Source organism: Ornithorhynchus anatinus, chromosome X1 (genome assembly GCF_004115215.2).
Source record: "Ornithorhynchus anatinus isolate Pmale09 chromosome X1, mOrnAna1.pri.v4, whole genome shotgun sequence".
In the NCBI taxonomy this organism is placed as follows: domain Eukaryota; kingdom Metazoa; phylum Chordata; class Mammalia; order Monotremata; family Ornithorhynchidae; genus Ornithorhynchus; species Ornithorhynchus anatinus.
The window spans coordinates 96,444,097-96,469,145 of NC_041749.1; the positions used below are offsets into that span (position 1 = coordinate 96,444,097).

Sequence of the window (25,049 nt, forward strand, 5' to 3'; positions counted from 1 at the left end):
TTTGAAAAGCTCCGCTTTCTATATTTCCAGTTCGAGTGACCCAAGTCACAGAATTATTATTACCATTATTATTATGGTATTTGTTAGGCATGCACTAAGTGTCAAACACTGTTATAAGCTCTGGCTAGATACAAAATAATCGAGTTGGACACAGTCCCTCTCCTGCCAAGGGCTCACAGTCTAAGTAGGAGGGAGAGCAGGTATTTAATCCCCATTTTGCAGTTGTGGAAACTGAGGTACAGAGGAGTTAAGTGACTTGCCCAAGGTTACAGAGCAAGCAATTGGCAGAGCTGGGATTAGATCCCAGGTCCTCTGACTTCTTAGGCCTGTGGTCTTTCCACTAGGCCATGCTGCTTCTCTAGACCATGATGCTTCTTCCAATGTCTAAATCGCTCCCTTACTGCACTCTTGAAAATTCCCAGGCATGAAATCGGGAAGTACCTTAGACAATACGAGAGTCTATGTTTTTCCTTATATAGCTGTCCCTTGGAGAGAAGCAGCTCATTAGCAAAATGCTTAATCACCATGATGCACTATAAGTTCCTCAAGACTGATGTGCTGAGGGTTCAGTTGAGAGTTCCACAGAGCAGACAATTCTCCACCAGTTGCCTTCTAGGGTAAGGTGGTCAAAAACTCTCCTGAGGGCATTTTATGATTTAAATAGTCCCCTCATCATTAAAAAGGGATAATGACCTACACCTCTGCTTCATAGTGATAGATTTTAAAGACAAACATCAGGTAAATGCTGTGAAAGGACTTTGGAAAATAAAGTCCTTGAGCCATTCAAGGTAATACTAATCAGAATTTTAATGGCCAGGTTCCCCGTCTAAATTCTCTTCAGAACTCAGAATATTCAACTGTTTGAGAGCAATAAGGAAAGGGTCCTTAGGTCCAAATCCAATTTCTCCTCAAGTAATTTCTGTCATGAAACAGAATGAACCAATTTTCAGGCAGTCATCTTTTAATCCATAATCTGGATGGTGATGCTACAACCATCCTGCCATGGTATCATTGGCTACAAATTACCTGAAGAATTTCAATGATCTTCAACTTGGTGTCCATGACCATGATGTCTTCTTTCTCTGGCTCAGCTTGTTTAACGTTCCCTTCAGGGGCAGCGGCAAGGGGAGCCATAGGCAAAAAGCCCCCTCCCCTAAGCACAACCTGAGTCATCAACTCCCCAACGCCATGGATAGATCGCATCACATTACTTCCTGCAAAAAGCAAAAGGGCAGTAATGCTAAATATTTCAAGTCTCAGAGGAGTGGATAGCATAAGTGTGGTCAAATAGTTGATCATAGTTATTGAGTGCTTACTGTGTTCAGAGCACTGTACTAAGCACTTGGAAGAGGACAACGGAACAATAGAACAGACACATTCCCTGCCCGCAATGAGTTTACAGTTAAAATAATGGGGGCTACTTTCTGAAGACGACAAGGTAGGCCACTGGGAGAGGCAAATAGCTATTTAAATCATTTAGTAAATTATCACTCCCAAATTCCTGTCTTGGAGCCACTGACCAGTTAAATAATAATGATGGCATTTGTTAAGCGCTTACTATGTGCCAAGTACTGTTCTAACTAGTGGGGTAGATACAAGGTAGTCAGGTTCTCCCACGTGGGGCTCAAAGTCTTAATCTCCATTTTACAGATGAGGTAACTGTGGCACAGAGAAATTAAGTGACTTGCCCAAAGTCACACTCCTGACAAGTGGCACAGCTGGGACTAGAATCCATGACCTCTGACTCCCAAGTCCATGCTCTTTCCACTAAACCATGGTCAGCAAGTAGTTACTGAGCACCCAAAGGGAGCAACGCAGCAAACAGAAAGAGTGAATTCCCAATCCAGGTTTCTAATTTATTCCCTATTAATTCACTAATTAATGGAAAGGGTCTTTTCAATTAGTAGCACTACCAGTTTACATGGCTAGCTAGCTTTTTGATTCCAGGTGATATGAGGCTATAAATGTCCTAAACACTAATAATGTCAAAAATGTTTCAACTTCCAAACCTCCCTCTCACATTACCTTTATTTTCTTCTCCTTTGGCCATTTTGCTAATTGGAAAAATAGTAGTCACATGTACACAGTCCAAAATAGCCAAGAGGATCTTGGTCAATCGTAGAAGGTCGCAGAAATTGTAGAAGCCAAAATATATAAGATTTCTGGCTAAATTTACAACCTATTTTAAAAAAAGGGAAATTAAAAACTCTAAAAACAAAGGGCCAAAAAAGTTTTAACACTCCATATTCATCGCTTCACAAACTTTAATTCAGGATTTACAAACTTTCTGAAGACAGAAGAAATTCTATCTACAATACATATATGTTGACCATTAATATTTTAATATTTTTGAAATTAACACTATGTTTTCCAAGAAATGATAGATATTTCCAGGAAAGACAACTGGGGCAACAACTAAGTTGGTTTGACTATATATGTTAATACAGAATAAGAATGTGTCAACCTAATTAAGAGGTTGTTTGCTTTCCACTCTATCTAGTTGCTCAGGAAAGCTAGCAGAAGTTTCTGGAGATGGCAGGCCAACAGTATATAGATCCTATTATTCTTTAAAATGCATAATAACTTTAGTACTAGATATCTGGACAGTATAGGATTTGTAAACGTAACTTAAAGCAATGAAGTACATGAAGCTACTTCTGGAAGCAAACATTTTATACAACTGGGAAAATAATCCTATTCCTTCTTTTTGTATTGAGTCATGAATGACACACTGGTTTTGTTTCCTTCTGCTCCCTTAATAGAAGATAATTCTTTTAGTACCTTTTTTTTGGCACTTTAAGTTAATTTGATGAGTTTAGGAGTTTTAAGCCTGCCAGTAGTCCAAATCTTTGAAACTGGGGTTTACCAATACCAAAACTGGGGTTTCTCTATTAGAAAAAAATTGTAGCAATGTTTTCCAGCTCACCTCACACTAGAAATGTTCATCTAAAGAAAGCGCAAGCACAGAGAAACTTTCATGCTATTGTCTGAGTTACCTCAAATGTGAGTTTGTTTTTCTCTTTATCGGAGAATGGAAATCTCTGGCAGACCACATCTCTCAAATACTCCTCCACAAATTCCATGGTCTGAGCAAACCGTTCCTTAATTTCATCTTTGGAAGTTCCACTGCTGTCATAGCTGAAAGAATGGGACATAAGGAGATGAAGAAGGGATTGTAATCAATCAGTCGTAGTTACTGAGTGCTTACTGTGTGCAGAGCACTGTACTATATGCTTGGGAGGGGAATTTAAGAAAAACCCTCTGGATTTCTAAGTGAGCTTAATTTTACCAAGTGATGAATGATAACTCAAGAAAATCATGACTGGTAAGAAATTTTCTTTCAAATTAAAGAAGTTTTTCTGTTGTTGTTAAAAGGCACATATTTCTTTTCCCATGTTCCCAAGCCCCACTTTTCCCCTGACTTTTTGGAAGCTTCAAACTGAAAATCTTCCCCAAAGTGCCTCATATATGTGCATTAGGTTAAAAGCATCAAAGAATGGTAGACACGTTCCCTGCCCACAATGAGTTTACAATCTAGAGGGGAGACAGACATTAATACTAATAACAATAAGCCTTATAAATCTTAGTATTTAAATCCAAAAGAAAATGGAGTCTTTTTAAGCAATGCCATGTTTGAAATGATGAGGTCAGGAATAGAAATGAATTTCCACCTAATAGAGAAATCTACAGAAAATTAATTTGGGCTTGAACAAAAAGGCTTTTCACAACCCTGAAATCGTCTTCTTGGGCACGACGACAAGTTGGGTGCCAGAGTGCTTTATCTGGGGAAGAATAAGAAATACTGTTACTCACTCATCAATTGCAATTTCTGAAGGTATTTCAGACCAGAGGCGGGCATATTTCACAGGAGTAACTTGTTCCTGCGGGTCCCGGTCCACATGCATGTGAAGCATCAGTCGACAGAAAGATGCTCTCAGGTCATAAGGTAGGTTTTCATCAGACATACAACGAAGGATAAGATCGACATCCAATTGACCAGATATTTCATTGATAGCCAAATACTGACGATCCAAGCACATTCTGGCAAAGAGGTTCAACTGATACCTTTGAAAAAGAGAAATCGCCATTCACTGATCCCAATGTTACTTTAGCTATACAAATATAACAATACACCTATGCACGTTGGCATATTATCCAGAATTGGTAAGGAAATTAAGATTTTCTAGTGAAAATAAATTCTAAAACAATGTTGGTGTTTTAATCCTTTTTGAGGGGAATTTAAGAAAACCCCCCTGGATTTCTAAGTGAGCTTAATTTTACCAAATGACGATTGATAGCTCAAGAAAATCATAAGACTGGAAAGAAATTTTCTTTCAACTTAAAAAAAAGTTTTTCTGCTGTTGTTAAAAGGCACATACTTCTTTTCCCATGTTCCCAGGCCCCACCTTTCCCCTGACTTTTTGGAAGCTTCAAACTGAAAATCTTCCCCAAAGTGCCTCATACATGTGCATTAGGTTAAAAGCATCAAAGAATGGCAATGCGTCATTTGTCTTGGGAACTTTTAACAAAAGTACCCTGAAATTTGTAAACAATTCAATTAGACTCGGTTCTTCCATAACATGTGTTTTTACTATATTTAGGATAGAAGGTTGTTAGGGAATTAGGGTACATTCGCCCAACAACACACTAACTGGAGAGAACACTATCATTCATTCTTTCAGTCAATCGTACTTATTGAGTGCTTACTATGTGCACAGCATTGCTCTAAGCACTTGGGAGAGTACACTATAACGATAAGGAGACATATTCCCTGCCCACAACAAGCTTACAGTCTAGAGGGGGAGACAGGCATTAATATAAATAAATTACAGATATGTACGTAAGTGCTGCGGGGCTGGTAGGGGGGATGAATAAAGGGAGGAAGTCAGGGCGATGCAGAAGGGAGTGGGAGAAGAGGAAAGGGGGGCTTAGTCAGGGAAGGCCTCTTGGAAGAGATGTGCCTTCGGTAAAGCTCTGAAGAGGGGGAGGGTACCTGCCTGTCGGATAAGAGGAAGGAGGCTGTTCCAGGCCAGAGGCAGAATGTGGGCAAGAGGTCAGCAGCAAGATAGACAAGATGAAGGTACAGTGAGAAGGTTAGCATTAGAGGAGTGAAGTGTGCGGGCTAGGTTGTAGTAGGAGGGTAGCAAGGTTAGGTAGGACGGGGCAAGGGGATGTGATGTTGGAAGAAACGTTTACACTCACATACGGTAGTGTGGGTTTTCCTTAGCACAGGGTTTGTCATATATAAACCCTACGTTACAGGATGAATGACTGTACTACTAATATATTTCAAACTTTAAAAGTTAAAACCGGCATATTCTGAAACTGCATATTAAGTCAAAAAATCCCAAAAAACAAACAAAAAAACTCCAACATTTCCTGCTGTTCTAATTCAGTGCAGATGCACTGTCTCTACCTTGTAGAGACAGCAAATGCTGCAGAAAGCAATGAGCTTCAGTTGGAATAGGAGTGACACTGCCTACACAGAGATAGCCAAGGGCCTGTCAGACTCTTTCCAGAGCTTTATAACCCAGACATAGGAATTCAGACTGGGCGAGAGTCTTAGTAACTACATGCCTGTCAGGTCAGCTGGAAACTTCAACAAACCTAAACTAATGGTTCATCTAAAATAACTGCATGAATTCCAACCCAAACTTCTCAATGGATTTTAGAAGTATTTTAATCCTCAGAACCATTCAGAAGAAAAATTAACGGAGGTACAGTATTATAGCAAAATATTAAAATAGCAAAATCCTTAAAAAAAAGCCAGAATTTAGCTCAAATAGAAGGTACTTCATGTTATATAGCATCAGACACTCAGTAGCTATGTATAACATCTGCCAGAAATTAAAGCCAGAGAGAAGATGTTTTCTCCAATTTGTATGTCTGGCCATGGCCAATAGTGCAATAAAACTAATAATAAACCTCTGAAAGTGATGAATCAAAACCTACTGTGGTCATCATTCAATGTTTCTGAAATGGAAACCAACTGGAAACTTTTCCTTCCTTACTTCAACTATGTTTCCACCATTTGATTTAGCACATCCCTACTATGAGAATGCCCATATTTTGCTTTAAATTACTGAAATGCGAAGCACCCATGTTGCTTTGCTCTTACATTTAAGTAATTTTAAGAACAGTCAGTAATTAGCTTGTATTTGCATATAAAACTCAGGAAACAATAATAATGTCTGAACACAACCCTTTTACGATGCTTTTTCTGAATCAAATATCACATTCTGATTAACCTGTAGTAACTGAGAACATCCCGATCTTCTTTTTGCCCTTCTTTAGCATCCTGAGCCAGCTCCCGGACACTTTTACTGCGAATTTCTTTGTTGCTGTCTCTCCAAAATAACCAAACCTCTTCTTCATCTTCCCCAACTTCCAAATGGTTTTCACCTGTGGAGACCCCTTCAAATTCAAAACGAGAAAGCACCAACCTAGATAAAGAGGAGAGAAATCATTAGCTTACATTCTGTAACAACTGAGAAACTTTAGAGATGGTAAGAGTTCCATGAGTAGTAAGGTAGCAGAACCATACTCTCGATCTCTATACGGCGAAGGCCACAGAACAGAAGAGAGTGTAAGCATTATAAGCCCAAAAGGCGGTCACAGTTGATGGTAAGCAGTGAACAGTGAGAATTTGAATGCAAGTGAAAAATATCACTCCTGGTACCAGAATTCTTGAAGTCATCAATGCTAGCTGTGAAATTCACCAGAATCGGTGTGTCTAGGTGCTTTGGAAAATGTTGTGGGCTAAGCGATAGTTTTGTAGGAAAGCAAATTCAAGATACTCTCTGAAGGCTGGCTCAAACAAATATTACATGTAAATTGGCTTCTCTCTTACCTTAAGAAGACAATTCTATTTATGAAAGTTTTAAAGCTTAGGAAATTTATGCAAAATAATTTAATTTTTCATTTTCATTATTTCTCATGCATTGATACCCATCATCACTGCTTATTGTACAAGGGCTTGGGAGAGTACCACAGGAGAAGAATGAATCAATCACATTTATTGAGCACTTACTATGTGCAGAGCACTGTACTAAGCGCTTCAGAGAGTACAATACAACAGAATTAGCAGACATGTTCCCTGCCCATGACGAGCTCACAGTCTAAAGTCATGGTTCCTGCCCTCAGGGAGGTTAAAACTCTAATGGAGAGACAAAATAATTTTCAGATAGTAGGAAGAAGTGCTTAAAGAGTTGAATATGCAAACTATGTGCTAACTGCCACAGGAGGTTCTAAGTGCCAGAAACAGGAGATCGACAGGGAAGCAGTGTGGTCTAGTGGAAAGAGAACAGGCCTGGGAGTTACAGGACCTGTAACTCCCAGGACCTGGGTCCCAATCCCAGCTTTGAAAATTGTTTGTTGTGTGACCTTGGGCAAGTCACTTAACTGTGCCTCAGTTTTCTCAACTGTAAAATGGATAGCAAATCCTACTCCCTCCTATTTGGGCCATGAGTCCCATGTGGGACAGAGACTATGTCCAACCTGATAAAGTTTAGGTCGCCAAGAGCTTAAAACAGTGCTTGGCACATAGTAAGTGCTTAACAAATACCATTAAAAAAACTAAAAACAAACCAAACCTCAGCAAGGTTGCCCAATAGAGAACAGCCTTGATAAGTGCTTACTATGTGTCGAGCACTCTACTAAGCACTGGGGTAATTACAAGATAATCAGGTCAGACAAAGTTCTAGAGCCTCATGGTCTATTGAATCCCCATTTTACAGGTATGGAAACTGAGGCACAGAGAAGTTAAGTGATTTAACCAAAATCACACAGCAGGCAAGTGGCAGAGCCGGAATTAGAAGCTAGGTCCCCTGACTCCCAAGCCCGTGCTCTTTCCATTAGGCTAGAGTACTGACACGGGTCTCAAAGGACTGCAGAGGAGCCTGTGGCTTTTGCCCTGGTTACTCAGTCCCTGAAGAAAGCATTTCTAAAGGAAGCATTTAACTTTAGCTTGGTAGTTCTACTTCAGATCCTGAACCCCTGCCTTCCATGATTCCTGAGTGATTTTGACCATTTGCTCACAACTGCCATGCAACATTCATCAACTGAACAACATGGATGTTTGCCGCTTCCAGACCCCACATCTTTAAATCACTTAAATCTCAACTCACTTGGTTTCAATCAGTATGTCAGCATTTGTGGGATTCAAAACTGCTTTACAGATCAGTTCCTGTGTCACTGGAATTGACTTGTTCATCGACACACACAGGTCTGAGAGATAATCCAAGAACCTACAGGGAAACAAAATGACCAAGTGTTCTCTTCAGAAAATGATTCTAAATGTTGGCTTTCAATCTTTAGCTGTCCTTTCTGCCCAACTACTTCAATCCAACATAGTTTATAAATTTTAGTTCAATCCTAAATGAAATAAATGTTGAAGAGCCTCAGTTCCCTAGCCTTAGGTGACTTACAGGGAAATGTACCTGCAACCCTCAACTTCAGTTACTCTCACCTGGGCTCTCGGTTTTTTCTCACAAGGCTGACAAAGGTGTCTATCTCAGCAGCAGTGATGTGCTTTTCTAGAAGTTTGCGATTGTTGTGAAGCAGAGCAGTAATGGTGTCCTCTGCCAATACATCATAGCCAATCTGCTTTTGCATGAAGCCAAACTGCTTAGCTATGTATTCCTTTAAAATAGAGAAAAAAAGAGTATTAAGGAACAAGGGGGAATATTTAATGTCTTTTATCTGAGGAAAAGATATCAATGTAACTACGAGAGCAGGATTTAAAAATGATATCCACAATTCTGCTATGACAATAATATACCTATCGAGCAGTAACTAAATATTCCCATATCCCATGTTAATAAAAATCCTACCAACCAATACAATTAAGCAAAATACTACATAATGCATTCAGGTGAGTGTTTCATTTCAATGCCTAATTTGAATTTAAACTACTGACATTTGAAAAGGTCAGATCTTGTTTATTAGCTCTGAATTTATTACTAATTCAAGAGGCCTAACTGTGAACCCTTGGTCTACGTATACCTAGGAATTATACACTAATCCTACTTGAACCTTTAGAACAGTTCTGCCCCCATTTTTCTCCTTTCAAGGACTCACTGGGTAAATTAAATACATTTCAGGAAACACGCTTATTTTTATCATCATCTCCATGTACTGCAACTGGACCTTTTTTGTTTTGTCATTCAATGTCCTAGATTTCTTTTCCACTTAACTATAAGTGCCTGATATTTCTCCCCCTCCTGGGGCAGTTCTGACCTTGCGGACTCCAGCACAAACAGTTTCAGAGATCGGCATGCCAGGATCAATTCTAATTTGCTTAACCCTGGGAAATGGTATGCCTACACAAGATGTAGTTCTGGTTTGCTTGAACTATATGGTAGAATTTAATGACACTTTCTTTACCAATTGCCCAATTTTGTAACTGTCGCAGAACTAACATGAGGACATTGATCATTTTTTAGCGTACGCACAAACACACACACACACACACACACACACACACAAACACTCAGTTTTGCAAGAAAGCATGCATTTGGAATAAAACGTTCTTGGGGAATTAGGGAATGTTCTACCCACAGTTTGTGACTACACATGTAGAATATAGTACTATGTCCAAAAAAATAGTTTTGTGCACATGTATACTATAAAATTAATTTTTCTAAACCTGGGGTTAGTCAGGAAAGTAAATCCCAAGTTATAGATGAACTGAGTATGCTTAATACAAATGCAGCAAGACAGATTATACTGAGGGATGGAATTGTCTTCAAGGGCAGGAATATCATTGATTGGCAGTGAAAACATGTGCTCTGTCAACTGAGAGCAACAGACCAAGATAATCATTTTAAAACTACTGCAGAGGGATTTTGGTTAAACATCAAGAACTCCCCGTATCTTTAGGATGTGAGACACTGAACTGGTATCCAATCAATCAATCAATCATATTATTGAGTGCTTACTATGTGTAGAGCATGGTACTTAAGTGCTTGGGAGAGCACAATACAACAGACCCGTTCCCTGCCCACAACAAGCTTACAGTCTAGAGGGGGAGACAGACATTAATATGAATACTTTATAATATACAATTTAAAGACATGTACATAAGTGTCATGGGGTTGGGGCGAATATCAAATGTCCATAGGTCACAGATCCGAGTGCATAGATGCAGAAGGGAGATCAAGCTGGGGAAAAGAGGGCTTAATTGGGGAAGGCCTCTTGGAGGATTTGTGACCTTAGTAATGCCTTGAAGGTTGGGAGAGTGGTGGTGTGGCATATATGGAGAGGGAGGGAGTTCCAGGCTACGGGGAGGACATGGGAAAGGGGTCGGCGGTGAGACAGACAAAAATGGGGCACAGTGAGTAAGCTGGTGCTAGAGGAGAGGAGTGTATGGGCTGGGCTGTAGAAGGAGATTAGTGAGGTGAGGTAGGATGGGGCAAGCTGAGTGCTTTAATGCCAATGGTAAGGAGTTTCTGTTTGATGCGGAGTGGATGGGCAGTCATTGGAGGTTCTTGAGAAGTAGGGAGACACGAACTGAACGTTGTTGTTGATAAATGATTCGTGTGGCAGAGTGAAGAATGAAATGGAGTTGGGAGAGACAGGAGGCTGGGAGGTCAACGAAGAAGCAGATGTAGAAGTCAAGGTGTCATCCACAGCTGCAGAGAAATCCACTAGTAGCGGCATCTATTGAGCACCCTCTTAGTGTGGTGAACTGTACAAGGCGCTTGGGAAATACAGAATAAAGAAGTGGCACGTTCTCTGCCCACAAGGAACTTACAATCTAATGGGGGTGGGGGTGGGGGGAGGGAGTGTGTGGGGAGAGACAAACATAAAGAGGGGTACATCAACCGACTCAGGTTTGTATGGGTTGGGATGGCGTTTTTTTCCTCCCAGTGTACTGCCTCCCTGACCCCACTTCCAAGCATCCACTCTGCCACCTCACCCAATAAAGCATCAGTGAGCCCTGGTCCCCACCCTGACTTTTCTCATTGCCATGGAACAGAATCTGTGAATCACAGTGGGAGAAAAGAACAGAGGAGGAGCTGATGATATATCACAGAACTATCCGGACAACCTTCAAGGCCAGCTCTTGAGATACTGATACCCTAAAAAGCAGTTCAAAGTCCTTAATGAAGTTCTGAGGTGGCTATGGAAAAATTAAGTTAGCACTGAGAAATGAGCAAGTCTAAACTTCACCCTTCCTCCCCACTGAAACAAAAGGGTAAATTGAACTTTATTCTGCAACCTCTTTATCTGGTAACTAACTGCACCATTAGTTGCCAAACTGAGCCATAATCCACTCTTTACCTGGTTCTTTCGGTAATCTTGCTGCGAGTGTCTTAAAACCCTGTAACAGAGCCGGCAGATGTGTCGGAAAGGAGCATGTCGCTGGTCTCCAAGTTCCTCCAGCCTCAGCATCGGTCCATCGCCACAGTCTGTAAATGGGGCCTGTAACAGTTTGAAAATCTGGAGGGGTTTGAGAAAATTAAAGATGAGAAATGGCGGAACACAATAGCATATTTGAAAATGTATGCTTTATTTAGATGTCTGTCTAAATGGTACATACGTAGAAAACTGGCTTTCAGAAAGCCAATCAATAGCATTTATTAAGGATCTTTGGTATCGTGGGGAGGTAAAAGGAAAAAGAAGACACAGTCCCCGTTCTTGAAGAGATTACATTCTAATTGGTTTTAGTCTTTGAACATCATGCTCCATTGAGAGCAAAAGAGAGAAGACACGCGTGTGAGCTCACGCTGTCCTTCAAATTCAAAGGCAATGCTACTAGCTGCGATTGCATCCCCAAATCGTGCCTGAGCAACACTATTTAGGATTTCATGGCTCCCTCTGATTAGGGAAAGGGCCAGAAAAGGTGACCCCACAATACTTCAAAAGTTATCTGAATTTCAATTTGGGGGAAGCTAGTTTTTTGAAGGTTGGTTTCCTTAAGTGAACAGGTAACGGAACCGAGGATAGTTTAAATAATCCTCACATAAAGCTCAGATAGCTGAACAAAATTGGGTGTGCCCATGCCACCATTTCCCCTAAGACATTTCTGAGTCTCTGATACATAGAAGAGCCACCTGCTAAGAAGTTACTGATAAATCATGCCCCAAAGCCCTAACAATCAATCGTATTTATTGAGCACTTACAGTGTGCAGAGCACCATACTAAGTGCTTGGGAGAGTGTGACGTAACAATATAACTGACACACTCCCTGCCCTCAAGAGAATCCAACCCCACAGTTCTATTACTTCAGTCACCCGTGCCGGAAATAACAGCTGAGAGGAGCATCTCTAGCTGTCAACTTTACAAATGGGCCTATAAGTTTGAATACTCACATCACACACACACCCGTCATGCCCCCCTCCCCCTCCTTCCCTCACCCCATAAATCCATTGCCAGCTGTAGGCTAAGTCATCAGGCATTAGGCACCCCAGGACTTTAGTGAGCCTTAGGTGATGGTATGACAACACATTTCACCAAGTTACTCAGCTAACTTGGAGTCCAGGCAGATGGGGACTCAGCCAGCCCCTGGACCACGCCTCCCACCCACCCTCTTCCCCGGCACACCTCCATCCTTGTGGAAGCCTAGTGATACCCTGATACCACCATGGGGCAGTGAATCAGAGCACGAAACATGCCTCAGGGAGGTTGTGGAGAGAATTTAGACCATACTCCCCGACTCGAGTTTCTGGTTCGTGAACCCCCACGGGGGGCTGAGACGCTTTTAGCATTCCCTCAGGATGACTCTGAGAGTTTTCAATAGGCTTGACAGGCTCCCATAAAGGGGGTGGAGGGGAAGCTATTCCAAAATGGGATTCCCCTCTTCCACACCTGAAAAGAAATGTTGGGCAGATCCCGGACAACCCTCAAACTGTGAGCAGATTACAAAATGGATGCGAATACTGGGCAGTCCTGGGGTATTCATCAGTGATAGTGAAAAGTGAAATAAAGGTAGAGACTGACCAGTCATCCGAACCCTGCTGCATGGGAATAATGCAATTATTTCTGAAGAATCTACTCATCCCATTTGCTCCTTACAAAGTCTTAACCACGTTACATAATCCCGCTGACCTGCTTGAGGATATTTTGTTCTCTCATCAGCTTCTGTCGTTCCCTATTGGGTTTAGAGAAAACCACTTCTAGTACATCTTGACCTGAATTTGTTCCACCAGTAACAAAATAGACTAAATCTTCTAGGAGCTTGGTTACAGACCTACAGAGGAAAACAAACTATTAGAAAACCTTCAATGTCAAATATAGAACAGTCTCAAAATTCAATGTGTGAGGCTTTGAAAGCCTTAAGCAAGACAGTCTAATGACCAACAATTACAGAAGAGAAGCAGCCATGTTCAAAGTGGGAAATTTGGGACTAGTTTCCCTGCTTTATGAAATACGTTACAAAGAGGTACAGGAAACAAAATGCACTTATGATACCCATAGTCAACCTGCTAGTATATCATAAGTAATGATTTTAGAGCAAAAAGAGCTGGGCTAAAGATAGTCTCTAGCTCAAATGATAAACAGCTATATTCCTCTAGTCAAAAGAGGTGCATTCTGATCCCCCTGTGGCCTATCCACATTTGTGAGAATGCTCAGGATCTGACTGATACAACTGAGAACACTGCCAGAAACAGGAAAGAAACATACTCCTGCTTGAACATCATATCTTTCCCATTGGAGTATGATCTTTTGGGAGGACAGCTAGGCATAGGCAGGATTTGTATCTCATCTAGAGAGCCAATTTATCCTGGAAATGGTTCTTAATTGCTGAGGAATGCACCTCTGACATGCCACATTTCTGAATAGTCATACCTTCACTAGCCTGAGAGAGTTACTGGTATGATGAATAGTCATACCTTCTCTAGCCTGCAATATTTACCTGCATAATGACCCCTACTCTATTCTATTATTCTTCCATGAGTTTAGCACAGTGCTCTACACACAATAAATGCTCAAGAAATACCACTGATTGCTTTGTACCAGTAAAATCTGATTAATACAAATGAGAGGACCTGAAACTCTGTACTTCGTATTTACCCTGTCCAGGTCACAGCTTTGTGGCCTCTGGGCATGATGGATATGCCATGCTGCCTCCCTGATACCACCATGCAGTGTCCCACTTCATGTGAAATTTAATCACTATGGTATTTGTTAAGCACTTACTACGTTTCAAGCACTGTTTGAATGCTGGGGTAGATTCAAGTTAATCAGGTTGGACACAGTCTCGATCCCACTTGGGGTTCACATTCTAAGTTGCTGTCCCTTCAAGGAGGAAACCAGCATGTAATCGAAGAAGGGTGGAAAACTAAAGCCTGCAACTCATTGATCTGTCTTGTTGAAGCCCTCACTACCAGAGTCAGGTGATATATTTAGGGAGCAGCAGAATGAGTTTTGCTATTTCTGCTCAGTGGGAGAGTTTCTGAGCCAGATTCCTAAAGAAATCAAGCATTAAATAAAAATTCAAAGGGCTGACACTAACCTGACAGTGGTATCCCTAAGGATTTTTTGGGATGCAGAATTATAATGTCCTAGTTGTGCTGGGTACCTAGCCCCCGACTGTACGAGATAGAAGATCTTACTTAGGGAGATCTTTTATAGAAGACTGACCTCCCTCAGGTCCAGAATGAACCTTAACCCACTAATTTTCAGGGTACAAGGGTAAAGCAAATATAGAAGCACTTATTTCCTTTCTGGACACAGCTCTCTTCTTTAGCAAGATCCTCTCTTCCATTTGGATGGTACAGGCAACGCTTTTGTGATAGAGTCGCCTGGTGGTCTGTCCACTGATTTGCTCTTGTTGGAACATTATGTCTTTGCCGTTAGATTGTGATCTTTTAGGGAGGACAGGTAGGCCCAGGCAGAACTTGTACCTCACCTTGAGAACTGATACCATAGAGCTCTTCGAGTACCTGAGGTGTCAAAAGGTTCCTAAATCTAGCCCACTTTTATGCTTGAGCGAACAGGGAATGTGTTGGTCGGGGTGGGGGACTTCAGCCAGGAGATTTTGCTTTGACCCCCAGTCTTTGTTAGAATAGGGATTAAATAGGCCAGGCAATAGGAGACTTTGACCTCTTGCATTTGGCATGGTTCCCTGCAGTGCAGAGACTGGTCTACAGCTTTAGTCAGAAAGTTGAGCCCTGAAATTAGAGACTGAGGGTTAGATTTCCATTTGCTCTACACTGAGTCTTTGACAAATCTGGTGTTTTCAGAAACTTCATTGAATCCTGTAGCTAGGATATGGCTTATCTCGACCTTTAGAGAGAGCTGGAGATGTTATGTTTCTCAAATGCTGTCATGTAAGACTAACTCATGTTGAGAGGGTCTGGAGTCACCAGCTTGGGGATTTGGGAAGGATGTCAGATTCCTGCTTCCTAGCTTCGGTGAAGAGGTAGCTTCTTGAGGGCTCCCTCTTAAGGAAAGAACATATGTTATGCCATTACTGGATCAGACCGATGGTCAATCCAGCCCAGCACTCTGTCTCCTTCCGTGGTCATTTACTTAATTGCCTATATTTGCTAAAAAGCATTTCTATCTGTACTTGCACTCTTTGACCTGTTTGTATGTTTTGTATTTGTAGCCATTTGCCTCCCCCATTAGATTATAAACTCTTCAAGGGTAAAAACCATGTCTTCTACTTCTTTTGTATCTTCTCCAACACCCAGCACGGTGCTTGGTACTTATTAGGTGCTCAATAAAGACAGCTGCTGATGGTGGCAAGACGATGCAAGGAGGAGTAATGTAACAGTCGCCCTTCTTGAGATCCAATTCCCTCCATCCTTCTCCAGGATCTCCACAAAGATAGCCTGCTCATGTGTGTTCCTCTCCAATTTGTTGCTTGTTGGGGGAAGAAATTCTGGATTAATCCCTGGAAGATGGAGTGTCCTTTCTGTATCTCTTGTGGCATGATGTTCCAGAGGATGTGGTGATCTTCCATGACTTGGGGCTCCACATATCCCACTTGAAGGAACACAGAAAGCTGAAAGCAGTAGAGGAACTGGAGGCTGTTGCAGTGCCATTGTGGAAATTAAGTCCTCAAAGTGGTTCCACCAACTGATGGACCAGGGATCAGTGCCAGTGCGGGGAAGTTCGCTGAAGTACTGCAAGTAGAGATTATGGGTAGGGCCAGGTGGGGGGGGACCTGGAGTGGATTCAGTTGGTGCTGTGGTTGTTGTAGAGCAGCTTATTTCAACTGGGGTTCCCACTGGTGGTAGGGTACTTTAGAGTCCAGCAGAGTGGCATGGTTTATGTGACGCTTGCCCTGCTTTACCTGTTCCTTGGAAAGCTTTGAGCCGCATGGCAGGTATTGGCAAGCATCAGGCTTGTGGGCTGAAGCCATGGCACCTATGAGCAGGAGGAGGCCAGCTGCCAGTTCACGGAAAAGCTGGCCTTTGGCCCCTCACTTGGGCAGGTAGGCAGCTAGTAGACAGGAAGAGGGAGAGCCAGCAAGGAGGCTATTCCCCAGAGAATCCTCTCCACAAAAGACCCTGTCCCCCAGATCCCAAGGTGAAGGGAAGCCTTTCCCACGACCCACTTTCTCAGAGTGTCCACTTGCAGTCCTGCCTAGATGCAAAGAAATAGCAGGAGAAGGAAAATGACTGCTGTGCCTGCTGCCACGGAAAAAAAAAGGAAAGCACTGGCCGTAACTGAAAGCCATAAGACCTTTTCCCCAGCTGGACCAGTTATTGGGTAGCAAGACAAAGCAAGAGACTCTCACCTCGACAAACAGAAACCAAAATCTGTCAAGTGGTCAGCTGTGCGGGTTAGGGGGAGGATGATGTGAAGTAGGGTGATAGCTAAAGGAAGGTGACTCGAGCTCAAGACTCCCTCAGTTGGAGGGAATCAGTCTGCCAGCACGCAGCTTATACCACTTCAGAGGACAGACTCCAGCAGTGAAGAGTCCTTCCAAAGGGCCAAGGGCCACAAAATGGAGAGGGAGTCAGGAGAGACCCTGACCCAAGGAGACAGGGGTCGGAGCTTGATGGGGAACTTTTGGTAAACCGATGGCTCCCCTTCCCCAACCCCGCTAGCTGAGTGGGAGACCAAGAGATAGAGTTTAGAGGCTTGTAGTACCCTTGAAGGCTGATCAAAGGGGTGTGAATACGCCATCTCTTATGGTGGGGAGAGAAGGGGATGATTATGTCCAACCTCTACCTTGGGTTGAAGGATGGACTTACCTCATTAGGAGTGCTTTTTTTGAGGTTCTCCGCAGCACCTTCAGATTGCTGCTTTGTCTCCCCTTGGGGAGAGAGGAAATCAGGAGAGGGACGGTCACACCCTTTGGAGACTCCTTTCAGTGTGAGAGGCAGAGCCTGGAACCCCTGGGTCCAAGGTCTTCTAGAAGACCATCCCTGAAGCATTTTATAGCAGCTCTAATTCCTCAGGCAACCTGGAGAGGGTGCCTAATGATGAGTTGACAAGGCTCATACTTCTAATCCTTGAGAGAATGGCACTTTTAACTGAGAGGCATTGCATCTTGGCAATTCTTCCTTTCATTTTGCAGATCTGCTTTAGCAAGGTCATTTTCTCAAAAACAACTTGCCTCCTAACCTCTTTTCATCTCCCATCTTGTCATAGCATTCCTAGTGTAGTGCTGTTATACTGTGGAGCATCATATGAAGCATTGCAGAGATGTTGGGAAAACACAGCTTCAGGCACTAGCTGCGGAAAATTATTTCTCAGGGGGGTTCGGGGGAGGGGAGGGAGCCACCTGGTTGAAAGCAGCCACAGTGGCTGCTAGAACAACCTTATCTACGATCTGGTTCCTTTACTTGCCTGCCCTATTTGGAATTTGGGGCAGTGGAAGAACTGGAAAATTACACAGGTATAGGGAGAAGAGAATTTCTGTGGCTCTGTTTTATGGCAGGATTTAGGGACTGCTCACAAGGAAGCTGGAAGCTCACATGTTCCAGTTGAGCAGGCGCCCTCCCAATCAGCACGTCTGGGTGAAAAGAAATGAAGCAATATCTAAGCAAGAGAAACATGTTGTAGCACTTGGCTTTCCAATCCTTACCTTCTTTCATTCTGGGTAATCGTCCCTTTTTCCAGTTTTCCGGCAATGGAGCCCAAAACTTTGCTCGCATCATTGGCAAAATCCAAGTCCCGGACTTCCGCGGGAGAAACTGGTACTATAGCAAAAGCTTCCTTGTCCTCTTTCACGGGAGAGGTGCCAATCTGAAAGTTAAGATATTCAAAATTAGCATGTGTAGACATGAGAATAAAGTTGCAGCCAATCGGTAAACTTTAAGGTACAGCAAAACAAAATCCAAAAAAGAAAAGTAAATCACAATCCTGGGTGATATTTTTCAAGTCAAAATTCACTAAAAACTTGGCTCCAACTGCAAATTTATATAATCAAATATCTCCACTGGTCAATCCATTTTTCAGCAGGCCATCAAACCCCAAAGAATTGTTCCCAAATCTTCAGAACAGGGAAGATGGGATTAAACTGAATGATCTCATTACATCAGGAGCCCCTGTTTCATTTCAAGTCTCTCTTGCTGCTGCAATCACATTCCATATTGCAGCAAAAACGTGATGAATTGTACTTTCCTACTTTAAACAATGAAACACATTCATTAGAGAACATAAAAAGTCCAGCGAGCCAAGTTCCAGGACTTACTTTAAGCATCACAGGTTTCTCTTCTTCCTTGTCAATGGGAATATTGGTACTATGGACCCAAGTATTAGTACACAGGTGTCTAAGCCGGACATAGGAATTCCTAAAGAAAATGAAAAAGGTTAAGAGTGGGAATGCTTTCATGGCACGTGACTTGTCTGTAATCTTAGGCTTTCGGAACATTCCAACTGCCAAGAGGAATGAGTCGCGAAAGGGTATATGTCCTTCTGTTTTAGACAACAAACATCACAGCAGGCCTACTGGAACAAGGAATCCCAGGTACACGTACCAATGTGAAGAGAGAGTAGCTGTTCCTTCGAAACCCAATCACACAGCCATAAAGACTTTGAGTATGACAAGGAGATGCACCAAGACTGGTTCAATGAAAGTGACTCAAGAGATTAAAAACACCAACCCAGCAAAACAAGAAGTGCATCACTTTGGAATGCATCATGATAGACTGTAAGCCCGTCAAACGGCAGGGACTGTCTCTTATCTGTTGCTGACTTGTTCATCCCAAGCACTTAGTACAGTGCTCTGCACTTAGTAAGCGCTCAATAAATACTATTGAATGAATTTCAACCAAAAGGAAGCCTACAAAAACCACTGAGAAGACATGCAAAGCAAACTAAGAAGCATGTGCAACCAGTGGTAACAAAGCTCCACCAAATTTTTATTCGTCACTGAACTATATAACCCCAAGAACACTACGACACCACCGCTGAATGAAACTAGCGCAAAGAGGAAATCCTACACAAATAACAACACTACAATCAATGATCCTCTGATCATGCCTTATTGTTGAGGAGGAGGCCATCTGAATCATGGAAAACCAGCCAAGATGGAATGGCTTACTGCCAACATCAGTTTAGGCAAAAGCAATGACTGAGGTCAAAGCCATGACAATTGGTAAAGCACCTGAATCAGATAGCATTCCTGCAAAAATCTAGAAGAGAATGTAATCCTCAGACATTTGTACAAGTTTTTCTTCGATCAACCACCCTAGGGAACACCTAAAAAAATAACTCAGGACTTCAAAAAATAGCTACCCTGATCATCATCTTCAAAAAGAAAAATGAAATAGCTAACTAGAGATACTAGCAGGGCATCTCATAGCTTTCCATCACAGGCAAGAGTTTAGCCAAAATACTTACAGGCAGGCTAATGAAGAATACACTCCAAAACGCACTACCTGAATCATAATCCGGCTTCGGACCACAATGCAGTAAGCATAGCAGACGTATGCTTTGCGGCCCAGCAGATTCGGAAAAAAAGGCCACAGGGAGAGCAACACTAAGACCGCTGTACTGTTTTCATAAACCTCAAGATGAAGCATATGGCATCACTGAAAAACCAGGGTTCTGACAAATCTAGCAAAATTGGCTGTCCTGAGAAATTCATCAAAATCCTTAGGCAGTTTGGTCACCCAAGTCAGAGATGAAGGAGCACATTTTGATTCTTTTTCCATCACTGCTGGAGTGAAGCGGGGTGCCATGGTAGGCCCAGGACTATTTAAATATTCTATGGCTCCATGCTTGATACAATGATGGATCTGGAAACTGGAGTTAGAATATGTTTCCAATCCACCAGGGAACTCTTAAAACCCAACAGGGTAAAAAACATCATCAAAGGTCTTTGAGATGGCCATCCAGGAATTTCCGTATGCTAGTGACTACTCTGGAGGTACATACACAAGATGACATGCAAATGAAAGGGAATGCCTTTACAGAATCAACACATGGCTAATGGATTGACAAGAAGCCTGAAAACAGCTGAGTTTAGGTACCAGCCTGCAACAAAGACGTCCTACACACGACCAAAGATTTTCATCAGCAAAACAACTCCAAGCTGCCATCAAATTCTGTTACACGCACAATGCACTATCCAATAGTGCACAAGTAAATAAATTAGAGAACAGGAAAAAAAAATGCGAGTAAGGTTGTTGGAAGATTGCAAGATTTTAATGGCAATGAGACATCAAACTTCATACCAAGTTGAAGGTCTATGAAGTTGTAGTGGTGTCCAACCTTCTACATAGTTGTGAAACTCGAACTTACTAAAGACGATACATTCAGCCTCTTGAACAGTTTTATCAGTTTCAATGAAGAGCCTTACCCAACATCAAACGGCACCCAAAATTACCAGTGAGATCCTGGAACAAAATCAGGGCACCAGCCCTGAAGCAATCAATGCTCAGAGAACTATGGCTTCGCTGGGTGGGGCACATGAGGAGAATGGAGAGTAGCAGGATACCCAAGCACCTGCTTTTTGGTGAACTGAAAGGGGTTACATGCAAGCAAGGGGAAGCGAACAAACTTTTAAAAGATAGAGTGAAACACAACCTTAAGTGACGTAATAGTGAAGTGGACTTCCGTGACATCACTGCAACTGACAGTCCAGCCTGTCAGGCAGCAATCGGGAGAGGGATTGCTATCCTTGAGCGGAGGTTTCACAAAGATGGGGATTCCAATACACAGTCTCGAAAACAGAGACAGGCCCTGTATGCAGCAAATACATCAGTGCCGCAAGGGACTATTTTTATGTGCACATGATGTGGAACCGGCAATCGGTCAAACAGTGGTCTTTGCAGCCACACCCACACGCATGGATAGGATTTCACCGTCAGTAGCATCATCATCTTTGAAAACGAGGACAGCTCTCTCTATATGTATATATATACAGATGGTGTATATCAAGCAATGGTATTCATTGAGCACTTACTGTGTGCAGAGCACTGCACTGAGCACTTGGGAGAGGACAACGGAGTTGGTATGTGAAAGAAAATAGAACCTAATGTGTCTGTGGTTAATTGCTCACAAGATAATTAGGCAACTCACTTGACTCAGATTACTATACTTCAAAACAGCATCCAGTACATTGCTCTTCTCCCGGTGGACATTCAATAAACACCGCTGATTGAATGATAAATCTCACGAATGGATTAAATTTCCCCCTCAACCACATCAAGCCGTATTTTGAAAACATCACCAGTTCCACAGATCTTCTACACTCCTCAACCGGCAGTCAGATCATGTAACTGGGTCTGCAGAAAGACCCCTGTGCCTTCTGGTAATAAGAATTAGCTTCATAAACAAGGTTTATTCTAGGTTTTTGGGGGTTTTTTTTTGGGGGGGGCGTTCTGCACAACAAGATATTCAATATAAGCTTGAAAAGATTTCTTCTGGGTCATTTAGGTTCATTTCATAATCTCCAAAGCAGTTAAGGCCTGGAGGTCTCTTTTTAAATGAATGGTCATCCAAGAGAGAACTGGCTCAAATTCCAATTAAATCAAAAGGGACGAGGGATTTGGGTGGCTCAGTTAAATCCCTAGTCCACATCGCTACATACTGCAATTGGAGAAGAGCGGTCTGGAGAAGTTCACAAAGCATTTGCTTAATGAATCTATTCTATGTGAGCAACAATTTCTATTCCTTGTTTATTTTATCTGGACATTTGGGATTATCCATGTCATTTCAGCCTTATTGAGCAATTTAATTTCTAAGTGCCTATTACAAAAAAGACTCTCGCTATTTACAATTTAAGGGTGTTTACAAGTTCTCCACTTGGCTAGTTTTCCTCAATGTCAGCACTTTTTCTCATGGGAACCAACGTGAGAGAGAAGGAGCAATGACATAATTACCCAGGTAGTTAATTAATGTTAACTTCCAGGGACTGGCAAACATGATTTTGAACCACTGGTTCTTTACAACAACCTTCCTGCTTTCAGCTAATCAATCAATCGAGCATATTTTTTGAGCACTTACTCTGTGCAGAGCACTGTACTAAGTGCTTGGGAGAATACACTACAGCAGATTTGGTAGACATGTTTGTTCCCTGCCCACAAGGAGCTCACACTTTAAGAGGACAGCCAGGACAAACAAGCTGAAAGATATTCTTGTGAAACCACTCGGCCAGTGATAGGTTTCCTAATAACTCCTAGTACAAGCAGTGAATTAACAACCAGTTGGATAATCCAGGAAATATTTCCCACAAAGAACCTCCATTGGACACAGAAGCTCAAAATCTCCACCTGCTGCACAGGTCTCAGACATAAGAAAGGGTAGCTCATCATCAATTCAATACAGAACTTGATTGATCTAATAAGTTCACTAGATGTTGATCAAGTAAGCATTTTACAGTTTTAAAAAGCCAACCCTGCCTAGCTCTTCTCATCTGGGAGCAAAACCTTGCTGAGAATATATCCTTACTATATACCCTTGGGGGTATGTCATGGCACTCACCTTTGCTTCTGAGTAGAGGAGGGGAAAAGTGCATGTGAAGAAGAGTGTGAGTGGCAGGGGGCACAGGCACTTATCACAGTAGGCCCCCTCCTTTTCATCCACCCCATACCAGTGTCACCACCGTCCCTCACATGAGAGTCACAGTGGCAGTGGTCACAAGAGAGGGGGACTCGTGTCCAGGAACACAAATCTGACAGCAATGTCAAAAAGGGCCCAAGCACAGATCTCTCAGGGGCATCATCCAACTCACTTCAGAAAACAATGAAAGCACAGGGGAAAGTTGCCCAAAACTAGTCTCACTACAGAGATTCTACTTCTCCCTACTGACTTCATCACGATGCCAATGACAGCAGATAAGCAGAGAATTGGGAAAGCAACCAGGGACCACCTGCCCAAGGCACATGAGGATCTGTCCTTTAGGAGAAGTATATCATATACCATAACAGTACTACGGATTCAATATACCAATGTGCAACAAAGGCTCTCTACAGATTTCTCAAAGATGGGCAACAGAAACTGGATTTTTAAAAAAATCTAAACTTTCCTTTTCAATTCAGAATGGAGGAAATCTTTCTCTTTTGAAAACATTTTTCCAGGTTTAGTGCCCAAGGAAAGCCTGGATAGCACTTAGGACAATCAGGTGTGGGGATTTTTGCTTCTCTAATACCTCAAATGCACATTCAATCCCAACATCCAATACCACCTCATTTCCAGATAAGAGGTTTTGCACAGGTTGAAAATAGCAACTGGGTCAAGTTGTGAGGTGAAAGTTAAACCTAGGATTGCTGAGTCTGTTTAGGAGATAGTTCTAAATCCACGAGATAGTAACTCGACACATGGAGAACTATCGAAAAGGTGAAAGGTCTATGAATTACCCATCTGAATCATCCAGATGAGAAACTGAAGAATTAGAAGAGATGGATTTTTTTTTTAACCAAGAAAAGTAGAGCTGTTAGGGCCAATATTTCCAACACCCTAGCTACTTCCCCGAGAGGCTTTTTTTAGTTGGCAACAAGAGTAATCAGTGTACAATAAAGTAGCAACATGCAGTTGGTTAATTCTTCCATCTTCATCTGCCATCTGGCAGTCTGAAATGCCATTTGAACATTTCTGAGATGACTCCTTTTCCATTCTTCCTTGACTTTTCCAACAATATCTCTCGGGGGAGAGGCAAGTAAGAAGACAATGCTGAAGACCGGAAAGATTAGGACAGTTCAACTTAATGGAGTTTCATTTGTTTGCCCACAGGAAATTCCCCAAAGCTGTGAAGAAATAACCTGGTTTGGATAGTCTCTCACTCACTCACACACACACACACACACACACACGTATATACATAAAGAGAGAGAGAGAGCTGTCCTTTCCATTTGAAGATGACGCTGTTGACGGTGAGATAGCATCCGTGTGTAAGTGCCATTGAGAGAGAATCTCTTCCACACTGGGCCCAGGAAATATTAGAGGGCATATTTTCTGGCCCTTTGCCATTGCATCCCTAAGCCCTCAACAGGGCTGCTCAGACCCCAAGGGTGTTGTCAAATGGCACTATTGTCTCTTTGTCAACAAGAGACTAGAATGGGGCTGGCTATTTTATAAATAGGACTTTATTGTTGGTGGAGGGAAAGAGTATATCCTACTGGCAGCAGGACACGCACTTGATTTGTTTTTCCTTTAGTGATGATGGGTTGCACTGAGCCATCCTCACTTTATGGCCCGTTCCCCTCTGAAGCCAACAGCACGCACTGCGAGAAGGCTGGCAGGGGTAGCAGGTGCAGTCTGTGGCCGTGGATCGGAATATCTCTGTGAGACCTCACACTCCTATTTAAATGAGGCATCTAAGGTGTAGGCTCAGGGCCCACGGATCTTCCTCTAGGTGAGAAGACCAATCTGACACCTTTCCTGGGCTCCTAAGTAACCGCACTGATGGTTTCAGAGTAGCTTTATTAGGCTACTTAACTATCTAAAGGCCACAATCCAGGACTCACCCTCAAGAAGAATGTTTTCATGTCATACCTTGGGACAAGGCTATCACCCCCACGCAAAGTGGTGGGATCCAGCTCAAAGATGGAGGAGATATCGTTTCCTTCAGGCACAGATACCAGAGAGTACACCATCTTCTCCTGTGCATTTCGCAACCTGCTTCTGGACGCATCCTGATCGGAATCCATCTGAGGAGGAAAATCCATCACAGAGTCAAAGAAATCGTTTGCCAAGTG

General features: G+C 42.4%; 1 protein-coding gene across 9 annotated transcripts in view; it reads right to left on the bottom strand.

Moving 5' to 3' along the window:
- ITPR1 (inositol 1,4,5-trisphosphate receptor type 1) overlaps nucleotides 1–25,049 on the bottom strand; it is a 336,719-nt gene that overhangs the window by 179,367 nt on the left and 132,303 nt on the right. For all 9 annotated transcript variants that reach the window (XM_029050132.1, XM_029050131.1, XM_029050126.1 and 6 more), the window contains 12 exons: nucleotides 24,847–25,001; nucleotides 18,599–18,698; nucleotides 17,990–18,150; nucleotides 13,051–13,192; nucleotides 11,284–11,442; nucleotides 8,468–8,640; nucleotides 8,127–8,246; nucleotides 6,249–6,443; nucleotides 3,814–4,065; nucleotides 2,997–3,138; nucleotides 2,026–2,179; nucleotides 1,027–1,214 (listed from right to left, as the gene is read on the bottom strand). In XM_029050132.1, the coding sequence (XP_028905965.1) occupies nucleotides 1,027–1,214; nucleotides 2,026–2,179; nucleotides 2,997–3,138; nucleotides 3,814–4,065; nucleotides 6,249–6,443; nucleotides 8,127–8,246; nucleotides 8,468–8,640; nucleotides 11,284–11,442; nucleotides 13,051–13,192; nucleotides 17,990–18,150; nucleotides 18,599–18,698; nucleotides 24,847–25,001 (1,941 nt within the window). The remainder of the gene's footprint in view (nucleotides 1–1,026; nucleotides 1,215–2,025; nucleotides 2,180–2,996; nucleotides 3,139–3,813; nucleotides 4,066–6,248; nucleotides 6,444–8,126; nucleotides 8,247–8,467; nucleotides 8,641–11,283; nucleotides 11,443–13,050; nucleotides 13,193–17,989; nucleotides 18,151–18,598; nucleotides 18,699–24,846; nucleotides 25,002–25,049) is intronic.